Source organism: Triplophysa dalaica, chromosome 19 (genome assembly GCF_015846415.1).
Source record: "Triplophysa dalaica isolate WHDGS20190420 chromosome 19, ASM1584641v1, whole genome shotgun sequence".
Lineage (NCBI taxonomy): Eukaryota > Metazoa > Chordata > Actinopteri > Cypriniformes > Nemacheilidae > Triplophysa > Triplophysa dalaica.
Genome location: NC_079560.1, coordinates 10,908,767 through 10,928,646, shown reverse-complemented (window position 1 = coordinate 10,928,646; position 19,880 = coordinate 10,908,767). Strand labels below are relative to the sequence as shown.

The following is a 19,880-nucleotide window of genomic DNA, read 5'->3' as shown; positions in this document are numbered from 1 at the left end:
AATGAACCGATTCGACACTGGAACTTAGCGAGCTCATATCCTGAGCTTTTATCGCCGGAGTTATCACACAGCGGGCCCGGACTTTAGAGGGAAATGGCTGCTGCTGTGAACACGTAGATAAACTTAGCGTTTTGTGTCTGTTTTTGTGTTTTTATTCTCGCTGTAAGGAGGAAACGCTCCGTGCTATCGTTAGCATGTGCTAACTCGCATTCAGTTTCGCTCTTCTGCGGTTTCCTGCTCCCGTTTTTGACCAGGAATAAACACAAAGCCCACCGAGAACACATATTTAGGGTTGAACGAGGTTAATTGTGCTTTAATACAGGAGATTTTCGCCACAGAATACTTATGCCAAAGTCAGAGAGATCTTACTGCTGTTTGTAGCATGCTAGCTGTTTGGCTAGAGAGTGATTGTTGATAGAGAGCCCTGAGATATGTTCGTTAAAAATAAGTCGTGAAACTGTTTTAACACGATTAGGTTTAACATTTATATATTTTCTGTTTGGTTGTCTGCTTGGCAGGTTGATGAAGGCTAAAAAATCATAGTAGTTTATAAGACATCTTGCTAACTTCTATGTCGGTGTGAGCGATGTTGCTGTTTAACCACACGGCTTGTTTAACGTTACAAGTCTAAAAATACTGACACTCCAGTAACATTTTCCGTGATGTGCTGTTGAATAGTTCGCTGTACGTTTGATTTCTTTGCTGTCTTAATAAAAATGGAATATCATGTCAGAGCTGCTCAAGGCTAGCTAACACATAAGTGCTAACATTAGCTTAAGTTAATGGGAAGATAGCTCAAAGCCAAATCCACTGGGACGTTTGTTACTCTTCGCTTTTAGAATAAATTGATGCTGAAGGTATTCGTTTTTTCTCCTGTAGCTGTAAAATGTGTTACTGGCATACAGGGGAAAGTGAGATGATCCGTTGACTCCTAGGCCTGGAAGATATGTGTATAAATAGAAGTCTCCAGTTAATATATGAATCTTCAATCTTGGTCAGACTCTCCAATCTTTTAATCACATATTAAGAATCAGATGTGTTCATATTAGCATATCGTTGTTCAGAGAAAGGTTTACTTATTTGTTTGGAAAAACTAGGAAACCTTGATGTGAAATAAAATTCTCAGGACTCGGAGCTGAAGCAACTATTTTTTTTATTAAGAATCACAGAAGCATTAACACATTTTTTTTTCTGTGTAGCCTTTAGTATTGTGAAGATCTGATGCATATCTGTTGACATCTCTAAAGCTAAATTATAAACCCCTAAAACGTTATATGCACGAAGTCATCTGAATTGCATTTTAATACAAACATCTCATGCTTCAGAAGCATTGACAAGCCACAGATATGTTAATAACGACCGTATTCAGAATATCCTGTTGGTCTTAAGTATGTCATCAGAACAGCTTGTTTATTTATGGAATTGTGTTTGTTTAAGGTGCTGGAAAGTTGTAACGAAACTAAACCAGGCAGTTTTGATGATTCCTCAGGATGATTGTTTTCATGTAGCCTTTGGATCGCAGTTGTGCCAAAAACTCTTGATGAAACGCACTACAAAAAGAGGTCTGCCAGAGAAACATGCAAATTATCAGTTGATATTGAAAGAACGCAGACCTGAAGTCTTTGTGGATTATCTAGCTCACTGCTAATTTTTGGCCAACCTTTCATTACAAGTCCAAGAAAGTTCATCCTGGGGGTTCCAATGGAAGAACCGCTCTAGAAACTTTGCCAAGGAAAGTTCAGAAACTTTGAGTCCAGGATTGTCTCATTTAGAGACGACGGGAAAGATGGGCTCTCAGGCTCTTCAGATATTGCGGCAGGGAGTGTGGGCCTCTTTGACCGGAGGATGGTACGTGGATCCTCATCAGAGTACCTTCTCAAACTGCTTTCACCTCTACCTCTGGATGTTCCTCTTGGCCTTCCCCTTTCTTCTGTATATGGTAAGTACAGTATACTATCATCAGTCTATGAGCATTTAATGTGCAGCATGTTCCTGGAAAATATCTTTTAAAATGTGGATGTGATCCAAGCTAATGTGCAGTTTTAGCTTGTTACCAATGTTGAGTAATATTCCTGCTGATCTTCGATTTTCCGCTTTGGAAAGATTTAAAAACGTTGTCATGTCTGGTCAAGTTGCAGCATCTAGTGGCATTTTACATAATTTGTTTCTATGAAGCTTAATAAAGATAACAACACATGTCAGAACAATCATTTGAAAAAAGTAAATTTACTCACCCTGGAGTTGTTCCAGATCTGTATCAATTTCTTTGTTTTGATGAAAACTGAGAAAGATATTTGAAAGAATGCTTGTAACCAAACACATCTCAGCCACCATTGCCGAACATATAGGCACAATTACAACGTTATTCAAATGTGCCTCAAAACGGATTGCATTCCTACATTATTTATAACAAGAAAGAAATTTATACATATTTTGAACAACTTGAGGGTGAGTAAGTGGTATTTCTTTTTGGGTAAACTGTTCCTTTAAGTGATGCTTGTTTTGTCATCATGTGACGAATCTTAAACAGATTTTTTATCATATTCATCATATATCTGTATGTTCAAACAAAGCTCAAAATAAACAACTCTTCATATATACTATTTAAAGGGGTCATATGGCGCGAATACTTGTTTTGTGTGTGTTATAAGTTGCCCATGCATGTATTAGACACATAAAATTAACTTTAGTCTTGTTAACTTAACGTCACAGTATTTGACCAATCACTATGCGCTGGTAAACTGACCAATCACACCTTGCTTTTCCGGGCAATGAGCTTTGTCAAAAATTTGCGCGTTGCAGGGAGGCGGAGCAAGAGATGCAAACATGCCGGTATGTGGAAATACAGCGTTTTTTAACCTTAAATCCTGTATATACCTTGCATTACATCTAAAATAAACAATACTTTTCCTTTGAGCCGTGTCATATGACCCCTTTAAGACGCTCTTAGAATCTGGTAGATCTTTGCGAGCTCATTATTTTTGCAAGTCCATTGTGGTCTACCTGTTTTCGGTTAGCCTTATAAATGAAATGAAGTGTTGAACAACACTGAAGGGATTCTCACAACTTTTTTTCTCAGGCCCTCCCTGCCAGTTTAGTAGTTGCTGGTGTGTATTGCGCTGTGATCGCAGCCTTCTTCACAGCCATAAAAGCAGTAAACTTCCGACTTCATGCCATGTTTGATTTGGGCGAGATCGTGGAGAAGAGGCAGGCCTCATTCACCACTGACCCCCAGAGGGTTGAAGAAGGAGAAGAAGGCTCTGGAGCTCACAACGGAAGCCAGCACAGGTACAGGATCTTTTCTATAGGCATTGCCACTTCTGTTGGTACTTATTTGTATGGGTGGTATTTCTAGAAGTCTGGTTTGCAGAGAGCTGCTTGTTTCTGACTGAGACAGACGGCCTTTTGGGGTTTGTGATCGTGAACAGCTGTTGACTGTGTTGAGCATTCATTACACCGTGGTCAGTTTTTAGCTCACGTTGGCATGCCTGTGCCCACAGGGATGTCGGTGTGGAAATGACGGTGTTCCGAAAGGTGAACTCCACTCCTCCTGTGCGCTGCAGTTCCCAGCACTCTCTGTTTGGATTGAACCAGGTGTCGGTAAGGATATTGTGAACACCAAACATCATGTTCTCTTAGCCATTATTCTCTTTGCTCTAGGAATTTCCTCTGATTCGATTTCCTCTGTTTTCCCCTTGGCCAGGAATTTTTACCACAGATGGAAGACCCTGGAGGCTTAAAGGGTACATTGTTTATTTGTTGTATGTTTTTTGTAACCGTTGTAATCAAATCCAGGTAGTTTCTAATGACATGAACTTGAATTCTTTTCTTCCTCAATACTCTTCTGACTTTCTCTGGTCATTTTCAAATTCCAGATATTAAAGAGCTCATGCAAGAGCAGGGCAGTAACAATGTTATAGTGACCTCTGCACATAGAGACGTCCTTCGCCACTACACTAGTAAGAACACTTTTTATGCTGCCTTAATTCTAGAAATATTTCCCCAAAGGAATCAGAACTTTTTTTAACTCTTTCCCCGCCAGCCTTTAAAAAAAAAAGTTGCCAGCATACGCCAGCGTTTTTTAAAAAACATTTTCACCAAACTTTAATGGCTCACAGTAAAGTTTCTAAAAAGAATATATAGACAAACAATAAGTCAAATGAAAGAACAGAGTCTCCGCTTTTAAACAAAACAGAGTCGCCGTATTCTTCATCTTCATTTGTTCCTTTTTTATTACTCCGTAGATATGGGTAGGTTTCTTCAAAAATGCATCACTTTGATTAAACATCTGAGATAATTAAAGTTTTTTGTCAAAGATTCCGCCCAGATTACACTCAGAACAATCATTAAAAACCGATAAAACATACGTTCTTTGTTCTGGGATTCGGTACTTTTTCCCAAATGTGTGTAACAGCGGCACCTGCTGTAAAACAGTACAAACACTGATTGCCGTAATAACTCGTCTCTCACATGGAACCGTTTTTTTAAATGACGAGATAACTCGTAAATGGCGATGAAAGAGTTAATAAAGCTTAAGCCATAAAACATTTTCAAAGAAGTCAGCTTACGGAACATGATGTCAAGAAGTGTCAGGAGGACCTGCACCATTTATCTGTGTTCACATATCTTTTTTAAGAAACTTGATCAGATAAGTTTAGCATACCATTACTTGGTAACCCAGGAGGTCTATAGTCTAATAAAGTACGGCGCAAGTTAACCGTTTTCTCTGAATTGAACATTGTAGTACAAGTATGGATGGAAAGCTGAATGGACTGATAACTAAATAATAAGCAATGGATTCATGTTTATTTCAACTTAGATACGCTACATATAGAAATCTCATTGCACATTGTAGTAAGCGAATTAAATGCTTTCTGTTTTTGCAGGTGTGGTGCCAGCCTATCTGGCTGGGGATTACAAAGGACTAATTAGAGTTTGTGATGCAATGTCAGCAGGTTTTGGTAGCCTTCACCCAACAAACTGCCCATCCATCCCGCCCTCCCCCTCAAGCCAAGAAGATGGAGATGAGAAAGAGCAAGTGGAGAATGGAGATGTGGAGCAGAGCCCTGATGGAGAACGTTGTGGAGGCTACTCTCCCCTCGGACCCTCAGCGGAGTCTGAGAGCCTGGGAGATGCTCCTCTAAGCCCCCTCATCAAGAGTAGCTTGAGTGAGGAACTAAGTGAGAACTTGCTGGGTTTGGGCCTTGACCCTGTCACTTTTGCTGCTGGTGCTGAGCAACCAGGCAGTCGCACCGGGGTGGCCCTGGCTGCCGGCTCCACTGATAGCTGCTTTAGTGGAGGTGGAGCAGCCACAGACAGAGAGACTTTGAGTACGGTAAGCAGCTACCGCAGTGAGAAAACAGACTCAACCCAGCTTGAGAGCCCCTCGATGGGCCAGGTGCATCAACGTGTGTCCAATGCTCTTTCCGCAGCTTTGCCTCAGGGTAAAGGTCCTCTTCAGCAGCCAAGCGATGTGCTGGAAGGGGGCAGTGACACGGACGACCTTTCAGACAGCGTGTTGCTGCGCTCTCCCTCCAAAGAGCTCTCTTCTGGGCAGGTCCTGGACAGAACTCTGGTGGAAGGAGAAGACCTTCCCCATTTGCTTACGCACATTGCACACCCCACCTTGCAGGACTCGTCACCATCAAGCAGCGGACCTTCTGAGACCTGCGATCTTGATGGTGGCATCCCCATACCCCCTCTTCCTCCACCGCGTCAAGCTAGTTCTGTACCTTCAGGGTTGGGGCTGGGCTTGGTCTGCTCAGAGCCTGCTTTGACTGTCTCCGCCCCATCCTACCTCCTAGCAGAGCCACCATCGCTGCAAGCACAGCAGCAGGTGGTGCGTCCTAAAGATTTGAAGCTGTTACGCGCAGGGGGCAGTGTGGGGCATCGTCCTGGCCGCAGGAAAGCTCCCCGGAAACGAGGCACTGCTGCTAGTAGCAGTTTCGACTGTGGTTCCTATCGCCGGCACAACAACCGTAGCCAACACAGAGATTACATCCCTGTACGCAGTCGGCTGGGAGCCAAAACCTACAGCGAGAGCTTGTTTGAGGACTCCACTGATGAAGACGATGGCAGCGACATGAGTGCCGGCTCTAGCCTTGGGTCCCAACGGCGCTTTAGCTCTGACGATGAAGACGAGGATGAAGATGATGATTCAAGCTCCTCAACCTCCTGCTACTCCCCTGATCTGGCCAATGGTGGCATTGCTTCTCAACCTGGGCCAGTCCCTCAGCTACCTATCCCTGGGGAGGGGGAAGAGCCTGATATTTTAGGCCTCTCCCATTCTCGCAGTGCTCAGCGCTCAGCCAGCACAGCTAGTGCCAAGACTCATGCCAGAGTGCTCAGCATGGATGGGGCTGGTGGTGGTTCAAACAACACAGGGACCCTTGCTTCTACACTGCTACCGCCTTCCTCAACTCTTGTCCAGCGTCCGCTCACCATCTCCAAATCAGACCTGGAGGCTCGGACGGTACACTCGGAGGTCTTCTCTAGGGTCCACCACAGACTGGACAGGCTAGACTCTCTTGGTGGCTCATGGGCTGGGAATCAGACTGGCTGGAGAGCAGGAGATCTGCTGGAAGAGGGTGCAGTAGGAGGAGGTAAAAAACACACAGATTAGTCACTATTTCACTTTTTCTTACTTTAATAGTCAAGAGATTTGCTAAAGCAAAGAACTGAATACAATACAAAAATATCTCAAGAGAAATTGGTGACCTATGACGTTTTTTAAAAAGGATTAAAATGTTAAGTTTCTGGTAACTTTTTCTATCCTATTGCCAAATCTTATTTTTTTCTTAACTATATGTTGTTATATATATATGTATATGTAGTTAAGAAAAAAAATGTAAGCGATAGCTTATATATATATATATATATATATTATGTAGGTGTCAGTTTTATAATTTTACTACTTTACTTATACATTTTTGCTTAAGGGATTTATTTTAGTCATTTTCTCTCAAACTGCTTTTGTTGCTATCGCTCATCCAGCCCCAGAGGAGGGCAACAAACGTGACTCTGTGAGCAGCGTAAAGAGGACACAGGCAATTCGTAGGCGACATAATGCTGGTAGTAACCCCACCCCGCCCCCCTCCGCCATGGGGTCACCTCCTAGTCTTCAGGACCTTCAGAGAGTCCGCACTTCTTCTCACTCCCGAACACGAACGCTCCCCTCCGCCCTGCACTTTGCCGCATCCTCTCTGCTACTTCTGCCCCGCAGCGGCGTTCATGAGGCCTCCACCTTTGATGACACATCAGAAGGAGCTGTGCATTACTTTTATGACGAAAGTGGTAAATAGTCAGCAATCTATACCATCTTACATGCTTGCTTCGCTTACTTGTTCCTTAAGGAACAGTTCACCCAAAAATGAAAACACTATCACTGTATACATTTTGTTGTTCTGATGAATACAGAAAAATATATTTGGAAGAATGCTTTAAACCTAACAGTTCTGGCATCATTGACTACCATAACCGAAAAATGTGCAAAGAATTTTTTCTACTATGTTGATCACAAAAGAAGTTATTTTATACAATGTAGGAAATCAAACAGTTTTGGGCACTTTGGACTACCATTGTCATTTCCTCGTATGGCAGTCAATAAGAACTGTTTGGTTACAAGCATTCTTCCAAATACCTTTCTCTGTTATCATCAGAACGTAGAAATTTGTACAGATTTGGAACAACTCGAGGGTGAGTAAATAATGACAGAATTAATATTTTTGGGTGAACTGTCCGTTAAAAGTTTAGTTGTGTTTGACAAATTGAAATTGTCACTTTCAGGAGTAAAGAGATCTTATACTTTTGGACCCTCTGGTGGAGGATATGAGGACCCAATGCAGTAAGTTTTAAAACTGATACCTGTGACTATTGAAATGCTAAACTATTTTAATGGTTATACAAATATTGTCAGTATATTGAGTTCTGTTCTTGGTAGCATTTTTTCAAAATATTAGAAAAATTGTGCTAGGGCTTTTAGTGAAACCCATTTTGGGAACGAGAAGAACTTTTTACAGACATGAGAAGTAATGTCATGGCCTATATTCGGTTGTGCTTAAAACCTATTTAAAGCACTTGAATGAGAATCAAAATGCATAAGCAAACATCTCTAGGGATTTGCAGAAATGTATTGTGCAGGAGTTTTTTAGGAATAAGAAATAATGTAAATTTATATTAACCAGAATATTAAAATCCTAAATCAGAAAATGATTATGTTGAGCATTCTCTGGCTTTTTTTTATGACCCCTCTGATCTTCTTATTGGCTTAGGGAGCGTGAGCGCGAACGCGAGCGTGAGCGACAGTCACAGTCATCTAGCTTCACCTCCACTGATGTCCAGGAGGTAACGCCGGCAATGTCCATGCTTCAGCCCAGACCGGTGGTCCTCCAAGGCATGCAGGTCCGCAGAGTACCTCTGGATATGCCAGAGGTGAAGCTCTACTTTTGCTTTGTTAATAAACTGTCTTTTTCAATTCAAGTTTTTGTTAATATCTACTCTTTTTGCAGTTTGACCTAGATCACGACTCCCCACACGAATCCCAAGAGAACACGCTGATGATCGAGGAGAAGGCCAAACCTAAACAGTATTATAGATTTTGGGTGCTGCCGGGGAAGTGGCTTCGGGTTCGCTATGATAGGCTAGCGTTGCTAGCCTTACTAGACAGGTGAGATGCCTTCAAGCTCCCGTGAATGTACAGAATGTCACATGGCAGGTTATGAGCCTGATGAGATTCCCTGTGGCATGTTTGTGTTGTAACCCGTGTGACTGCTGCAGGAATCGGCGCGTTGGGGAGAACGTGTTTGCCGTGGTGTTGGCCAGCTTAGTGGCATTCCTTGGCTTCCTGCTGCTTCTCCAAGGCTTCTTTAGGGACATCTGGGTCTTCCAGTTCTGTCTGGTCATTGCCAGCTGTCAGTACTCTTTGCTGAAGGTCAGTGTGATAATAAATATGCAAAAAATAAACCAGTTCAACTGATCCTGAATGTGTAGTGTGCTGGATAATGTAACATACAAGTGTATTACTAAATGTATTAATATTGATTGTTCTGGTACTTTCATTTCAAAAACAATAATGTAATGTTCCTTATATAATTGTATTTTATAGAGTGTACAGCCTGATGCAGCCTCTCCAATGCATGTGAGTATTACAGAGATGTCAGCCATCACTTTGCTTATTTAGTCAAAACCCAGTCGATCTGAAAGTTCACGATCTGTGTTACAGGGCCACAACTGGATCATTGTGTATAGCAGACCAATGTATTTCTGCTTGTGTTGTGTCTTGATCTGGCTGTTTGACCTGGTGGGTCATTGGGACAGTCTGCGGCCTTTCACCCTGTATGGGGTCACTCTCTTTTCTGCTCACTTCCTGCTCTACGCTAGAGACATTCTTACAGGTGTGTTCACTCTCTCAACGCCAGTGTTGTTAGAGATGCTCAATGATTTATGATATAATTCAATTGATAATGTTAATTAAGTAATGTAAATGTTTGTCATTTTGCTCCGCAGTGTTCACCCTCTGCTTTCCAATCATCTTCCTATTCGGGCTTCTACCTCAGGTCAACACTTTCCTTATGTGTTTGCTGGAACAGGTGGACATGCACATTTTTGGTGGAACCGGTGAGCCATCTCTACGTATTATTCAAGGACTGTGACTGTGATGTTCCTATAGCTCTACTCATAGAGCGACTACCCCGCTGTTTCCTGAATGGTTCCTGTCATGGCAAATATATCAACTTTGTGTGTATATGTGTGTTTCAGCCACCACTAGCCCCCTGTCATCAGTCTACAGTCTCATTCGCAGCATGTTGGTGGCAACTCTGGTTTATGGATTTTCCCTTGGTGCCGTTTATGTAAGTGTGATGTTATTTGTCTCTTGACTGCAAAACTGTGTTTAGCACGGCTCATTGTGTATGTGTCTGCATTTGTGTGTAGGCTCCGTGGGGAGAGGCGCATGTGCCGGTGCTCTTCTCTGTGTTCTGCGGTCTCCTCCTAGCATTGTCGTATCATCTAAGCAGGCAGAGCAGCGACCCCACCATTCTCTGGTCAGCATCACCCTTATTACTTCTACATAAAGCTTGACTTCCCAGCAATGTTCCTGAATCTAACATGTCAACGTTGCTCTCTGACAGGTCTCTGGTTCGATCCAAGTTTTTCCCAGAGCTGGAGAGCCGGACACCAGAAGAGCCCCCACTAGAGATTAAAGACCCTCTTCCAGAGAAACTGCGAAACTCTGTGGTAAAAAGCACTCTTCAGCTGTGTATTTTTTGCTGTTTTGCTGTTTTTTTATATATATATATATATATATATATATATATCCACTGTATCTGCAGAAAGAGACTCTTCATTCCGACCTGGTCATGTGTCCACTTATGGCTATCATCACCTTTGCCATCAGTGCCAGTACTGTCTTCATTGCTCTGCAGGTCAGTGTAATTCTCACAATGCGAATGATTCGGAAATTAATTCGTCGTTTACTAAAGCATTGCTTTGATGGTTCTCAGCCTGCTCTCAGTTTTGTCCTGTACATCTTGGCCGGGGTGGTGGGCTGCTTCACGCACTACCTCCTGCCCCAACTCCGCAAACAGCTGCCATGGTTCTGCTTGGCCCACCCTGTTCTGCGCTCTCGAGAGTACAGTCAGTTTGAGGTTCGAGGTGAGTAGGCAAAACCCACACGCATGGAAAAAAGCTTGATTGATCAACTGAGTTTGACTGACCTCTGTCTTAGATGCCGCTCAGCTGATGTGGTTTGAGAAGCTGTACGCCTGGCTGCAGTGCCTGGAGAAGTATTTCATTTACCCGGCTGTAGTGCTTAACTCCCTGACCACCGAAGCTCACACTGTCAGCCAAAACCTGGATAAACCTGGCGCCTAGTAAGAACATTCACATCAGTTAAATCTTCAAGATTTCTAAGAAGAAATCTCTGTGTGCATAGTGTTCCCACAGTCGTGGAAAACCTGAATGTATCAGGGAATTTTCAAGTAATGTTTTTCCAAGCTGAGTTGGAAGGATTATGAAAATATATAAATATAAACGTATGATATTTCTGTATTAATTGTGCTTTTTTTTACAATTGCTCGCCTTTTTCTTTGAGTTTTCAGTTAGTGTAATAGATTATAACATGTTGATCAGGATGAGTTATTTATTGTTTTCTTTCCTCTTCCTTCAGTGGCCGTGCTCTGTTCATCTCAGTGGCTGGAATGAAGCTGCTTCGTTCGTCATTTTGTGTCCCGTCTCAGCAGTACGTCACCCTGTGCTTCACCGCGCTCTTCTTCCAATTCGACTACCCTCACTTTTCACAGACCTTTCTCCTTGACTACTACTGTATGTCCATCCTCTTCAGCAAGGTTTGAGAACACGACCTCATCTCTCAAATACATAAAAAAATTAAATGCATTCAATTGCATTCAATGGTGGCGTTTTAGTTGTTTATACTGCGTTTATATTATTTGAATTTGACGGATAGTTCACCCCAAAATGAAAATTCTGTCATCATTTACTCACCCTCATGTCATTCCAAATCTGTATGACTTTCTGTCTTCTGTGGAACACATAAGAAAATATACAGGTTTTGATTGACATGCGGGTGAATAAACAATGACAGAATTTTTATTTTTAGGTGAACTATCCCCTTAAATTGCATTTGTAGCTATAACTATTGTTCCTCTTATTTCTCCTGTGTCTGAGAGCAGCTTTGGGATCTGCTGTATAAGCTTCGTTTCGTGTTGACCTACATTGCACCTTGGCAAATCACATGGGGTTCTGCGTTCCACGCCTTTGCTCAGCCATTCGCTGTTCCTCGTATCCTTACTCGCGTAATCTCAAGCTGGTCTAAATGCTGAAGTTTACTTTGTTTTTACTATATTCTTTAAGAAACTCTTTTATAGCAAAGCTTTGCTCTACACTAAGCAACAGTTCACTTGATGTTCCTCCGCTCACATTGGTGGTTTACACACTAGGTTTGATCTTTTGTGATTTCATCCCCCAGGTCTCCTTTCACATAACAGTATTTTAATATTTATGACAACAGTAAGCGAGTTCTTGCAGTGGCTATTAACCACTGCAGCAAAGTATTGACTCAAAAAATGGAAGCTGTTGTTTGCTTCACACTTTTTTAACTTGACTAGATGGTTTTACTTCCAAAACTCAACATGCACAAAAGCATTCAGTCTGCACAGATGCACTGCAAGAGATGCACGCAAGAAAGGGACGAGGGCCGATGAATATGCAACGTACCACAATGGGCAAATGATTCGGTTTATGCAAATTAGGTCTGATTGCTGTCATACCAATCTCAAACACTTTTAGGGTTCATGTTGTGGTACCAGACCCATTTCTGTAAAGACCCCTGTGTGGTTACTTGGAAGCATTTTCTTCACTTAGCACTTACATGAAACCGTTTGCACATTTGTTGCTGTTATGTTCAAATGTGACCTGCTCTTTAAAGGTCAGTTGTTCCCTTAACTCAGTTCTGCTCTCAGACTCGGCCATGCTGTTCGTGCAAGCTGTCTTTTCAGCACTGTTTTCCACTCCTCTCAACCCAGTGCTGGGCAGTGCGGTCTTTGTCACCTCCTACACCCGTCCTGTGAAGTTCTGGGAGAGAGACTACAAGTAAGGTTTCAACAGATGTCGGCTGCTTTGTTCAAATCTGTTCTCAAGTCCGTACTGGCAAAACTGATTTCTGTTTTTTCTTTTAGCACTAAGCGAGTAGATCACTCTAATACACGTCTGGCCACACAGCTTGACCGTAACCCTGGTATGTGATCTTCACAGTATCACAGTACAAACTGTTGCCAGTCCGTCTGGTTGTGTCCTGTAATATTTCTCTCTCTCTTGAATAGGTGCTGATGACAATAACTTGAACTCTATCTTCTATGAACACCTGACACGTTCCCTGCAGCACTCCCTGTGCGGGGACCTTCTGCTGGGCCGCTGGGGGAACTACAGCACCGGAGACTGTTTCATCTTGGCCTCGGACTACCTCAATGCTCTCGTACACATCATCGAGATCGGCAACGGCCTCGTCACGTTCCAGCTCAGAGGCCTCGAGTTCAGGGGTCTGTGAGATTTTATGACGTTTTAATGCCAAGCTTATGCATTTGATGCAAGAATCATGCATTACAGTATATTGAAATATAAGTCCCCCACAAAAGTCCAAAATCTACAGTAATCATCATAGTTATTTTAAAGAGATATTTTTGGAATTGTTTGTATGATTGAACAATCGGCAACCATTCAGGAAAGGTTGAATATCTTTTTAATATAAATGTAAAATCAAATGTGTGTTTTCAGGAACGTACTGTCAGCAGAGGGAGGTGGAAGCCATCACTGAAGGGGTGGAGGAAGATGAGGGCTGTTGCTGCTGTGAACCGGGTCATCTTCCACACATGCTGTCCTTCAACGCTGCTTTTGGCCAGCGCTGGCTTGCCTGGGAGGTCGCCGCAACTAAATACGTTCTGGAGGGCTACAGCATCAGCGACAACAACGCAGCCTCCATGCTTCAAGTCTTTGACCTACGCAAGATTCTCATCACATACTACGTCAAGGTAAATTCCTCTCCACCCAAAACCATTTACTCACCCTCAGGTTGTTTCTAGCCTGTATACATTTCTTTGTTCTGTTGAACACAAAAATAATGATTTGTGAGAAGAGTGTACCTGACATATCTGGGACGTCATTGACTACCATATTAGGATTTCTGTTTTGTTCTGTTTTACACAAAATGAGATCATTTGAAAAATGTAGAAATTCAAACAGTTCTAGGGCACCATGGGCTAACATTGAAAATTTTCCTACTATGTTTGTCTCCGATCCATGACAGAAATTTCATTTTTGGGTGGAGTATCCCATTAAAGGAATAGTTCAACCACGTCTGTGACCTTGTTGCTAGAGCCATGCTCTGCCAATTGAGCTACAGAACATTATGTGAAATGCAGTCTTTTCACTACAGAGTATCATCTACTACGTAAGTCGCTCACCCAAACTGGAAGAGTGGTTGGCCAATGAGGCAGTGCAGGAAGTGTTACAGCCCTGTCTCAACCCAGCCTACGTGGATAGTGACCCCACCTTCAACCTGAATATAGATGAAGACTACGACCACCGTGCTTCCGGCATCACCCCCTCTTCCTTCTGCCTTGTGTATCTGGAGTGGATCAAATACTGTAACAGTCGCAGACAAACGGTATGATTCTGTTCTAACTGTTCAGTGTTTGTAATGTAGAAGTAAACATAAGTGTAAATGTCTCTGTGTTTTTCTGCTGAAGCCGGTCGAGAGTGAGAGAGATTCCCCTCTGGTCACACTTTGTTTTGGATTATGCATTTTGGGCCGTCGAGCTCTTGGAACCGCCTCCCACAGTATGTCTGCAAGGTAAGAGAATAAACGACTCCAACAATATATGACATCAGTATTATAGTTTTTGATGATTGCATCCACATTTTGTCCTATCAAAAGCTTTCTAGAATGGAAGAATCCTCTTTTCCCTTAATTGTAAACAGCACCTGCCTCTGACTAGAAAGCCCACCCTTACTTCCTGTTTCGGCACAGTAATAAAAATACACACTTTTTGTAAAATTGGCTTCTATACTGAACTCTGGTAATATTCTCATCTCTCTCAGTTTGGAGCCGTTTCTCTATGGGCTTCACGCACTGTTCAAGGGCGACTTTCGCATTACCTCTCCCAGAGACGAGTGGGTTTTTGCAGACATGGACTTGCTGAATCGCGTGGTAGCTCCAGGCGTACGAATGTCCCTCAAACTGCACCAGGTACAGCTAAACCATTTTGACCCTCCTGTAAAATAAAATGAAATGCTCTAAAATTTATTTTTCCTTGAAAAATCCTTGCAGAGAGCCTAATGATGCAGGCAAACGATAATTGTTTTCTGACCATTGCAGCAGCATTGCAAGTCAATTATTTGTGTTTTTTGACCGCTAAACACCAGTATGAGCTGTTGTCTGTGTTTTGTTTCACAGATCACTGTGGTATCTTGATGCCTCTCATATCTGTTGTCTGTCCTCTGCAGGATCATTTCACATCTCCTGATGAGTATGAGGACCCAGTGGTGCTGTATGATGCCATCACAGCTAATGAGGAGAAGATGCTCATCTCTCATGAGGGTGACCCCGTGTGGCGCAGCGCCATCCTGGCAAACATGCCGTCTCTGCTGGCTCTCCGCCACGTCATGGACGACGGCAGTGACGAATACAAGATCATCATGCTGAACAAACGCTTCCTCAGCTTCAGAGTTATCAAGGTGCTTTGCTGCCGCAGCCTGTGTAAACACACACACCAGGTTACAACCGATCTTAACAGCTTTACAGCTGCTCTCGGTTTCACCTTTTGACTGTCAACACGAAGTGTGTTCTATATATTGTAGCTTAGGAATACATACTGTACAGCAGTGATTCTCAAACCATTTCCTTGTAAGGGCCCCCTTACAAGAGGGTCCCCTTTTGCTTTGCCCACCCCAAAATAAAGACTTAAAATCTTAAATTTAAAATTGTAATTAAACCAATAAGATTCAGTTATACAATGCTGAAACATCAATTCTTTTGGTTGGTGAGTGTTTGAATGCATAAAATGTATGGTACATTTCTGTATTTAATAAAATGGCATAAAATCTGTGACCCCCTGGATCCCCCTTGCGGCCCCAAGTTTAAGAACCTCCATTGTAGACATTGGAAAACATGTAAATATGTTTATAAGAAAAGCTGTAAAAAGGTGAATTGTATTTAAGTAACTCCGAACTGTAACTAGTCTATCTGCTGCTATCCTCAGGTGAACAGAGAGTGTGTTCGCGGGCTCTGGGCCGGGCAGCAGCAGGAGCTGGTCTTCCTGAGGAACCGAAACCCTGAGCGTGGCAGCATCCAGAATGCCAAGCAAGCCTTGAGGAACATGATTAACTCATCCTGTGATCAGCCTATTGGATACCCCATCTACGTATCCCCCCTCACCACCTCCTATGCCGGGGCTCATGCTCAGCTGCGCACAGTTTGGGGAGGACCCATCAGCCCCCACAACATTTATACCTGGTTCATCAGCAGCTGGGACAGGTCAGACCATATATTTATAAGTGATGCATTTAAGCCAGAGCTTAATCTTCAGGAAAACTGTGGTAAACTAGTGTATTAAAACAAGTCTGCCCTAAATGTTAATTGTGTAAGTTTAGTAATTTCTCAGTGTTTTTCTGACATACATTATCTTATTAATTTAATGTTAATAAAAAACATATCTCTAGTCAACATGATTTCTATATTTTGTAAAACATGGTAAATAGTCGCATCATTTTATGTATAATATCATGTATACCTTTTGCTCTCTTCAGACTTCAGAAGGGTTGTGGTGCCGGTTGTAACAGTGGGGGTAATATTGAAGACTCAGATTGTGGGGGTGGGTCTACGTCCATCAGTAACAACCCTGCAGTTCATCTTCCCCAGAGCACAGCTCTCAGCTTCCCTCCGCCCCACCCTACCACTGTACAACCTTCAATAGGTAATACACCCGCTGCTTTTTTACTCCAACACTTGAGTGAAAGTCAACCTACTGTCAATAAATCCATAATCTGTGTAAGCGTTGAGCGTCACATTCTTCCTTTTTTTCTTTCTCTAGGGACTGACAACCCCGTTGGACCTTCCTGGCCATTGCATCCCCAGACCCTCCCACTTACACTTCTCAGCCAATCAGAAGGCAGGATGGATGCAGGACTAGTTAGCTCCTTACACCGCACCACGTCTATCCATGGCCTTTTGGGGCAAAACTTGTCTAGCTCCCAACTGTCTTTCAGCGGTTCAGTGGCTCTACCACCTGCAGATCGCTTTTGCCCCAGTAGTCTGCAGGAGAACCCCAGCCACAGGGCATCTCAGAGGGGTCTGGGTCACGGCAGCGGGCTGCCCTATGAGGCCTTGTACAGCAAATGGAGTCTGTCCGGGAGGAAGGGATTTAACGGACATGCTCCAATGGAAGTTGACAGTTTGGCATCTCAGAGTATACGCACACAGGTTTGTCCAAATGTTTATGTAAGCGATCTAGTCCCAAAATGAGACGTCTGTTCGTTTTTGGTCATACTAACTCTGTTTGTATTTCTTACTTGCAAGTCTTCACATCCACCCCTCCCTGTCCTGCCCTCTGACTTCAGCCCAACACTGGATCCAACAGGGGCTGTACCTTCAGAGACCACGCCCCTTACACCAGACCCCCTCAGTTCACGTGACGAGTCAACAGAACTGCCTTTACTTGAGCACCTCCGCTGAGCCTGCACAGGGACTAACCCGCACAGCTGGAGCAGTACAGCCGGGATCACACTGCTTGCGTTTGATCCAAGGCATTCTGGAGTTTCCCAGCACTGAATCAAGTTGACCTTCTCGTCCCATCTTAAGATCAAAGCATCTTCGGTTCTCAAGTATTCTCACCCGGTAAGGTGTTGTCAGACTGCGCTCCCCTTAAGCTTTTATGGCTACTGTTTGGTCAGCAGACTCAAAGTAGCTGGTCAGTGCAATGTAAAGGGATTTTAAGTTTTGCTAAATGGAGGGTTTGGTCTTAAAATGAATCCACTGTACACCCACCAGCAGTATCAAAAAGGGAGCTCTCTTTATCTCTGTAGCAGCCTTAAATTGACCCTGTATATTTTCTTTCCTGTGAGGCGGCACGTTGTGTCCACGTTGCTAAACATCCAGAGTGCTAAAGCTTAGCATCAGCTCTTGCGCAGAGGTTTCTTTTTTTGTTTTTCAGATCAAAGCCCAGAACTTTTTTTCAACTGGCCTTTGAGGAGAACCACCATCATCTAGCATCCTGATCATAGCTCGCACATATGATCCAGCGTTCAGCATTGACGGTTCCTCTGCATGATCTCACTCATAAACATCACAATCACAGTTTTTCAACGAGCTTCAGGGATAAGACTTGAATACCCACAACAGAATTGGGACGGAGCAGAAACGGAAGACTATAGATTTTTTCATACAAGGGGATGTTTTTTTTTCTTTTGCAAGGGATACGTTTTTATTTCTTTATACGTTACACAAAATCGAAGATGACCTTCCTCTCTGCTAACATCTGCTCCCCACAAATGTGCTCCGAATGCTGGCTGTTAGGCGCTCGCTGCGGGCATCTGCAGTTTGTCTCCCTCTACTGCAATACTACTGCTACTGCATCCCTCCCCACTACTAATAGAACTAACAAAACTACTGCTCCTTTGACTTTTAAACTCCAGCGTTTTAGTTGGAAAAACATGGTGGGGAACAACAACAATATACCAATTCTAAAGACAAAGATGACGTATTTATTTGATTGCTTATCTCAAATGAAGATTGAGGGCGTGGCGTGTTTTGATGATTTGTCATGTGTTGGATGACTCTTGTTTGGATTCACCCAGTGAGGCTATTCTCGTCTTGTGTGTGTGTTTAATACAACTGGAAAGTTTGATGTCATTCGTATGTCATATCTGCTGTTCTCGAATGGGCAGAAGAAGCTCGGATTGCCTGCTGTGGACAGCATGGCATATACTGCCTTTGTAACAACAAACATATCAAATCCGTGCAGTCAACAGTGTGAGCCTGAAATGTCTGGAGTAACTACGATGTGTCTTTATAAAGGAGCTTGAATTTCCCATGAGGTGTCTCAAGTGATTTCAGATTCAAGGCTATTAGGTTCTTTATGTTTGCTTGTTTTGAGTGAGTTTGTAGGTGGGCCGCCATGGGAAAATGGTGCCTTATAATTAGAATTAGAAATACAGTGTCCTGGTTATAGAGAAAGGATTCAGGAATTTGAGCTTCTTTGCTATGGATTTACTGTTTGTTTGATGTTATATTTGGTCAGACCATGGTACATTTTTTCCCTACCCAGTTTGTGTAAAGAGACATGTTTGTGTTTTCCTGTGTCTGATAAAAGTGTCCACTGCTTCATATATTGCCAGAATAGGCTGTTCTCACTGAATGCTCACTTATTCATACTCATTTAAACCACCAAACATTATAACACAAGTATACAGATGTCTTTATGCCCATCACGTACAGGTGAACACTAGAAAGGTGTCTGTTCTCATTCACCACACTTGCACCCTATAGGCCAGCTCAGATCTGTCATAACTATTGAACGATTGGCTTGTCACGGTTGGGTAGAGGTGGATCAAACTCTTGTTCTCTCCCCATCAGGACCGTTTTTCTGGGTTTCCCTACTTTTTACTCTCAAAGGGCAGCGCAGTTTCCAAAGCAACGGAGTTCTCTTACTGGGAGAAAGCACAAGTTACTGGATAGTCATGGGTGTAGGTGATAAAAGGGATGTAACCAATCTCTGCCATATATGTACAGCATGTTTTGTATATAAATATATTTAAAAATTATATATATATATAAATCTATTTTATTATTATTGGATTTCTGGTTATTTTTCAATGGAAGTCACTACTTTGAGTCTTAGGGGAGCCGTGCTTCAGTGTATGCGTGCTCTCGGACAGCTCTGATTCTCTATCGGCATTGAATCATGAGGCTTGGGGAATGAATCAGTTAACAATGCTTTTGCACAACTATTGTAAAATAGTACACCATCTTGTATTTTTTATTTTAGTTTAACGGGGGTTGTTTTATTTAAAAACTGTTATTCAATATTCAAAGTCATGTACAGTTTTTTATGTGATTATTTTTGCCCCTCCTATTTAAATTAAAGCTTTTTTGTGTCTGTTTGCAAAAGTTATTTTGAATGTCGTCTTTTCTTGTGACCGATTCTTCTTCAAAAGCACAGAACCTCTATATAAGTTTAATATGCATTATCTTTAATTCAATTTCTAAAGGAATATTGCAATACAGTCCAGAGACTTTTAAAGCGATAAAATGAAAATCGGTCGTCATTTGGTCACCCTCACGTCATTTTAAGCCTGTATGACTTTCTTCTGCA

The 19,880-nt window shown here is 42.6% G+C and overlaps 1 protein-coding gene across 5 annotated transcripts; it reads left to right on the top strand.

Moving 5' to 3' along the window:
• On the top strand, positions 1-19,679 carry LOC130407610 (pecanex-like protein 3). 5 transcript variants are annotated; one of them, XM_056730674.1, is made up of 35 exons: positions 1-113; positions 1,438-1,939; positions 3,080-3,288; positions 3,501-3,600; positions 3,704-3,743; positions 3,876-3,959; positions 4,887-6,602; positions 6,994-7,293; positions 7,786-7,844; positions 8,266-8,430; positions 8,508-8,665; positions 8,776-8,929; positions 9,104-9,136; positions 9,221-9,392; positions 9,505-9,615; positions 9,757-9,848; positions 9,931-10,040; positions 10,128-10,233; positions 10,329-10,421; positions 10,500-10,650; positions 10,724-10,868; positions 11,165-11,342; positions 11,688-11,796; positions 12,477-12,606; positions 12,693-12,751; positions 12,837-13,052; positions 13,288-13,541; positions 13,946-14,176; positions 14,259-14,362; positions 14,611-14,758; positions 15,016-15,246; positions 15,771-16,045; positions 16,318-16,484; positions 16,602-16,990; positions 17,087-19,679. In XM_056730674.1, the coding sequence occupies exons 2-35, from the start codon at positions 1,787-1,789 to the stop codon at positions 17,240-17,242; spliced, it is 6,798 nt and encodes a 2,265-aa protein (XP_056586652.1). In that variant the 5' UTR covers positions 1-113; positions 1,438-1,786; the 3' UTR covers positions 17,243-19,679. The 5 variants fall into 5 exon arrangements, with proteins under 5 accessions (XP_056586652.1, XP_056586651.1, XP_056586656.1 ...); XM_056730673.1 differs by having other exon boundaries at positions 4-1,939; XM_056730678.1 differs by having other exon boundaries at positions 14-1,939; positions 4,953-6,602.
• The last annotated feature ends 201 nt before the right edge of the window (positions 19,680-19,880 follow it).

Bases quoted from the DNA above. Each gene is read 5' to 3' on its own strand.
- LOC130407610 (XM_056730674.1), top strand. From the start codon at position 1,787: ATGGGCTCTCAGGCTCTTCAGATATTGCGGCAGGGAGTGTGGGCCTCT. The intron at 3,289-3,500 runs GTACAGGATCTT...CTGTGCCCACAG, and splicing joins CACAACGGAAGCCAGCACAG to GGATGTCGGTGTGGAAATGA. The intron at 10,041-10,127 runs GTCAGCATCACC...GCTCTCTGACAG, and splicing joins AGCGACCCCACCATTCTCTG to GTCTCTGGTTCGATCCAAGT.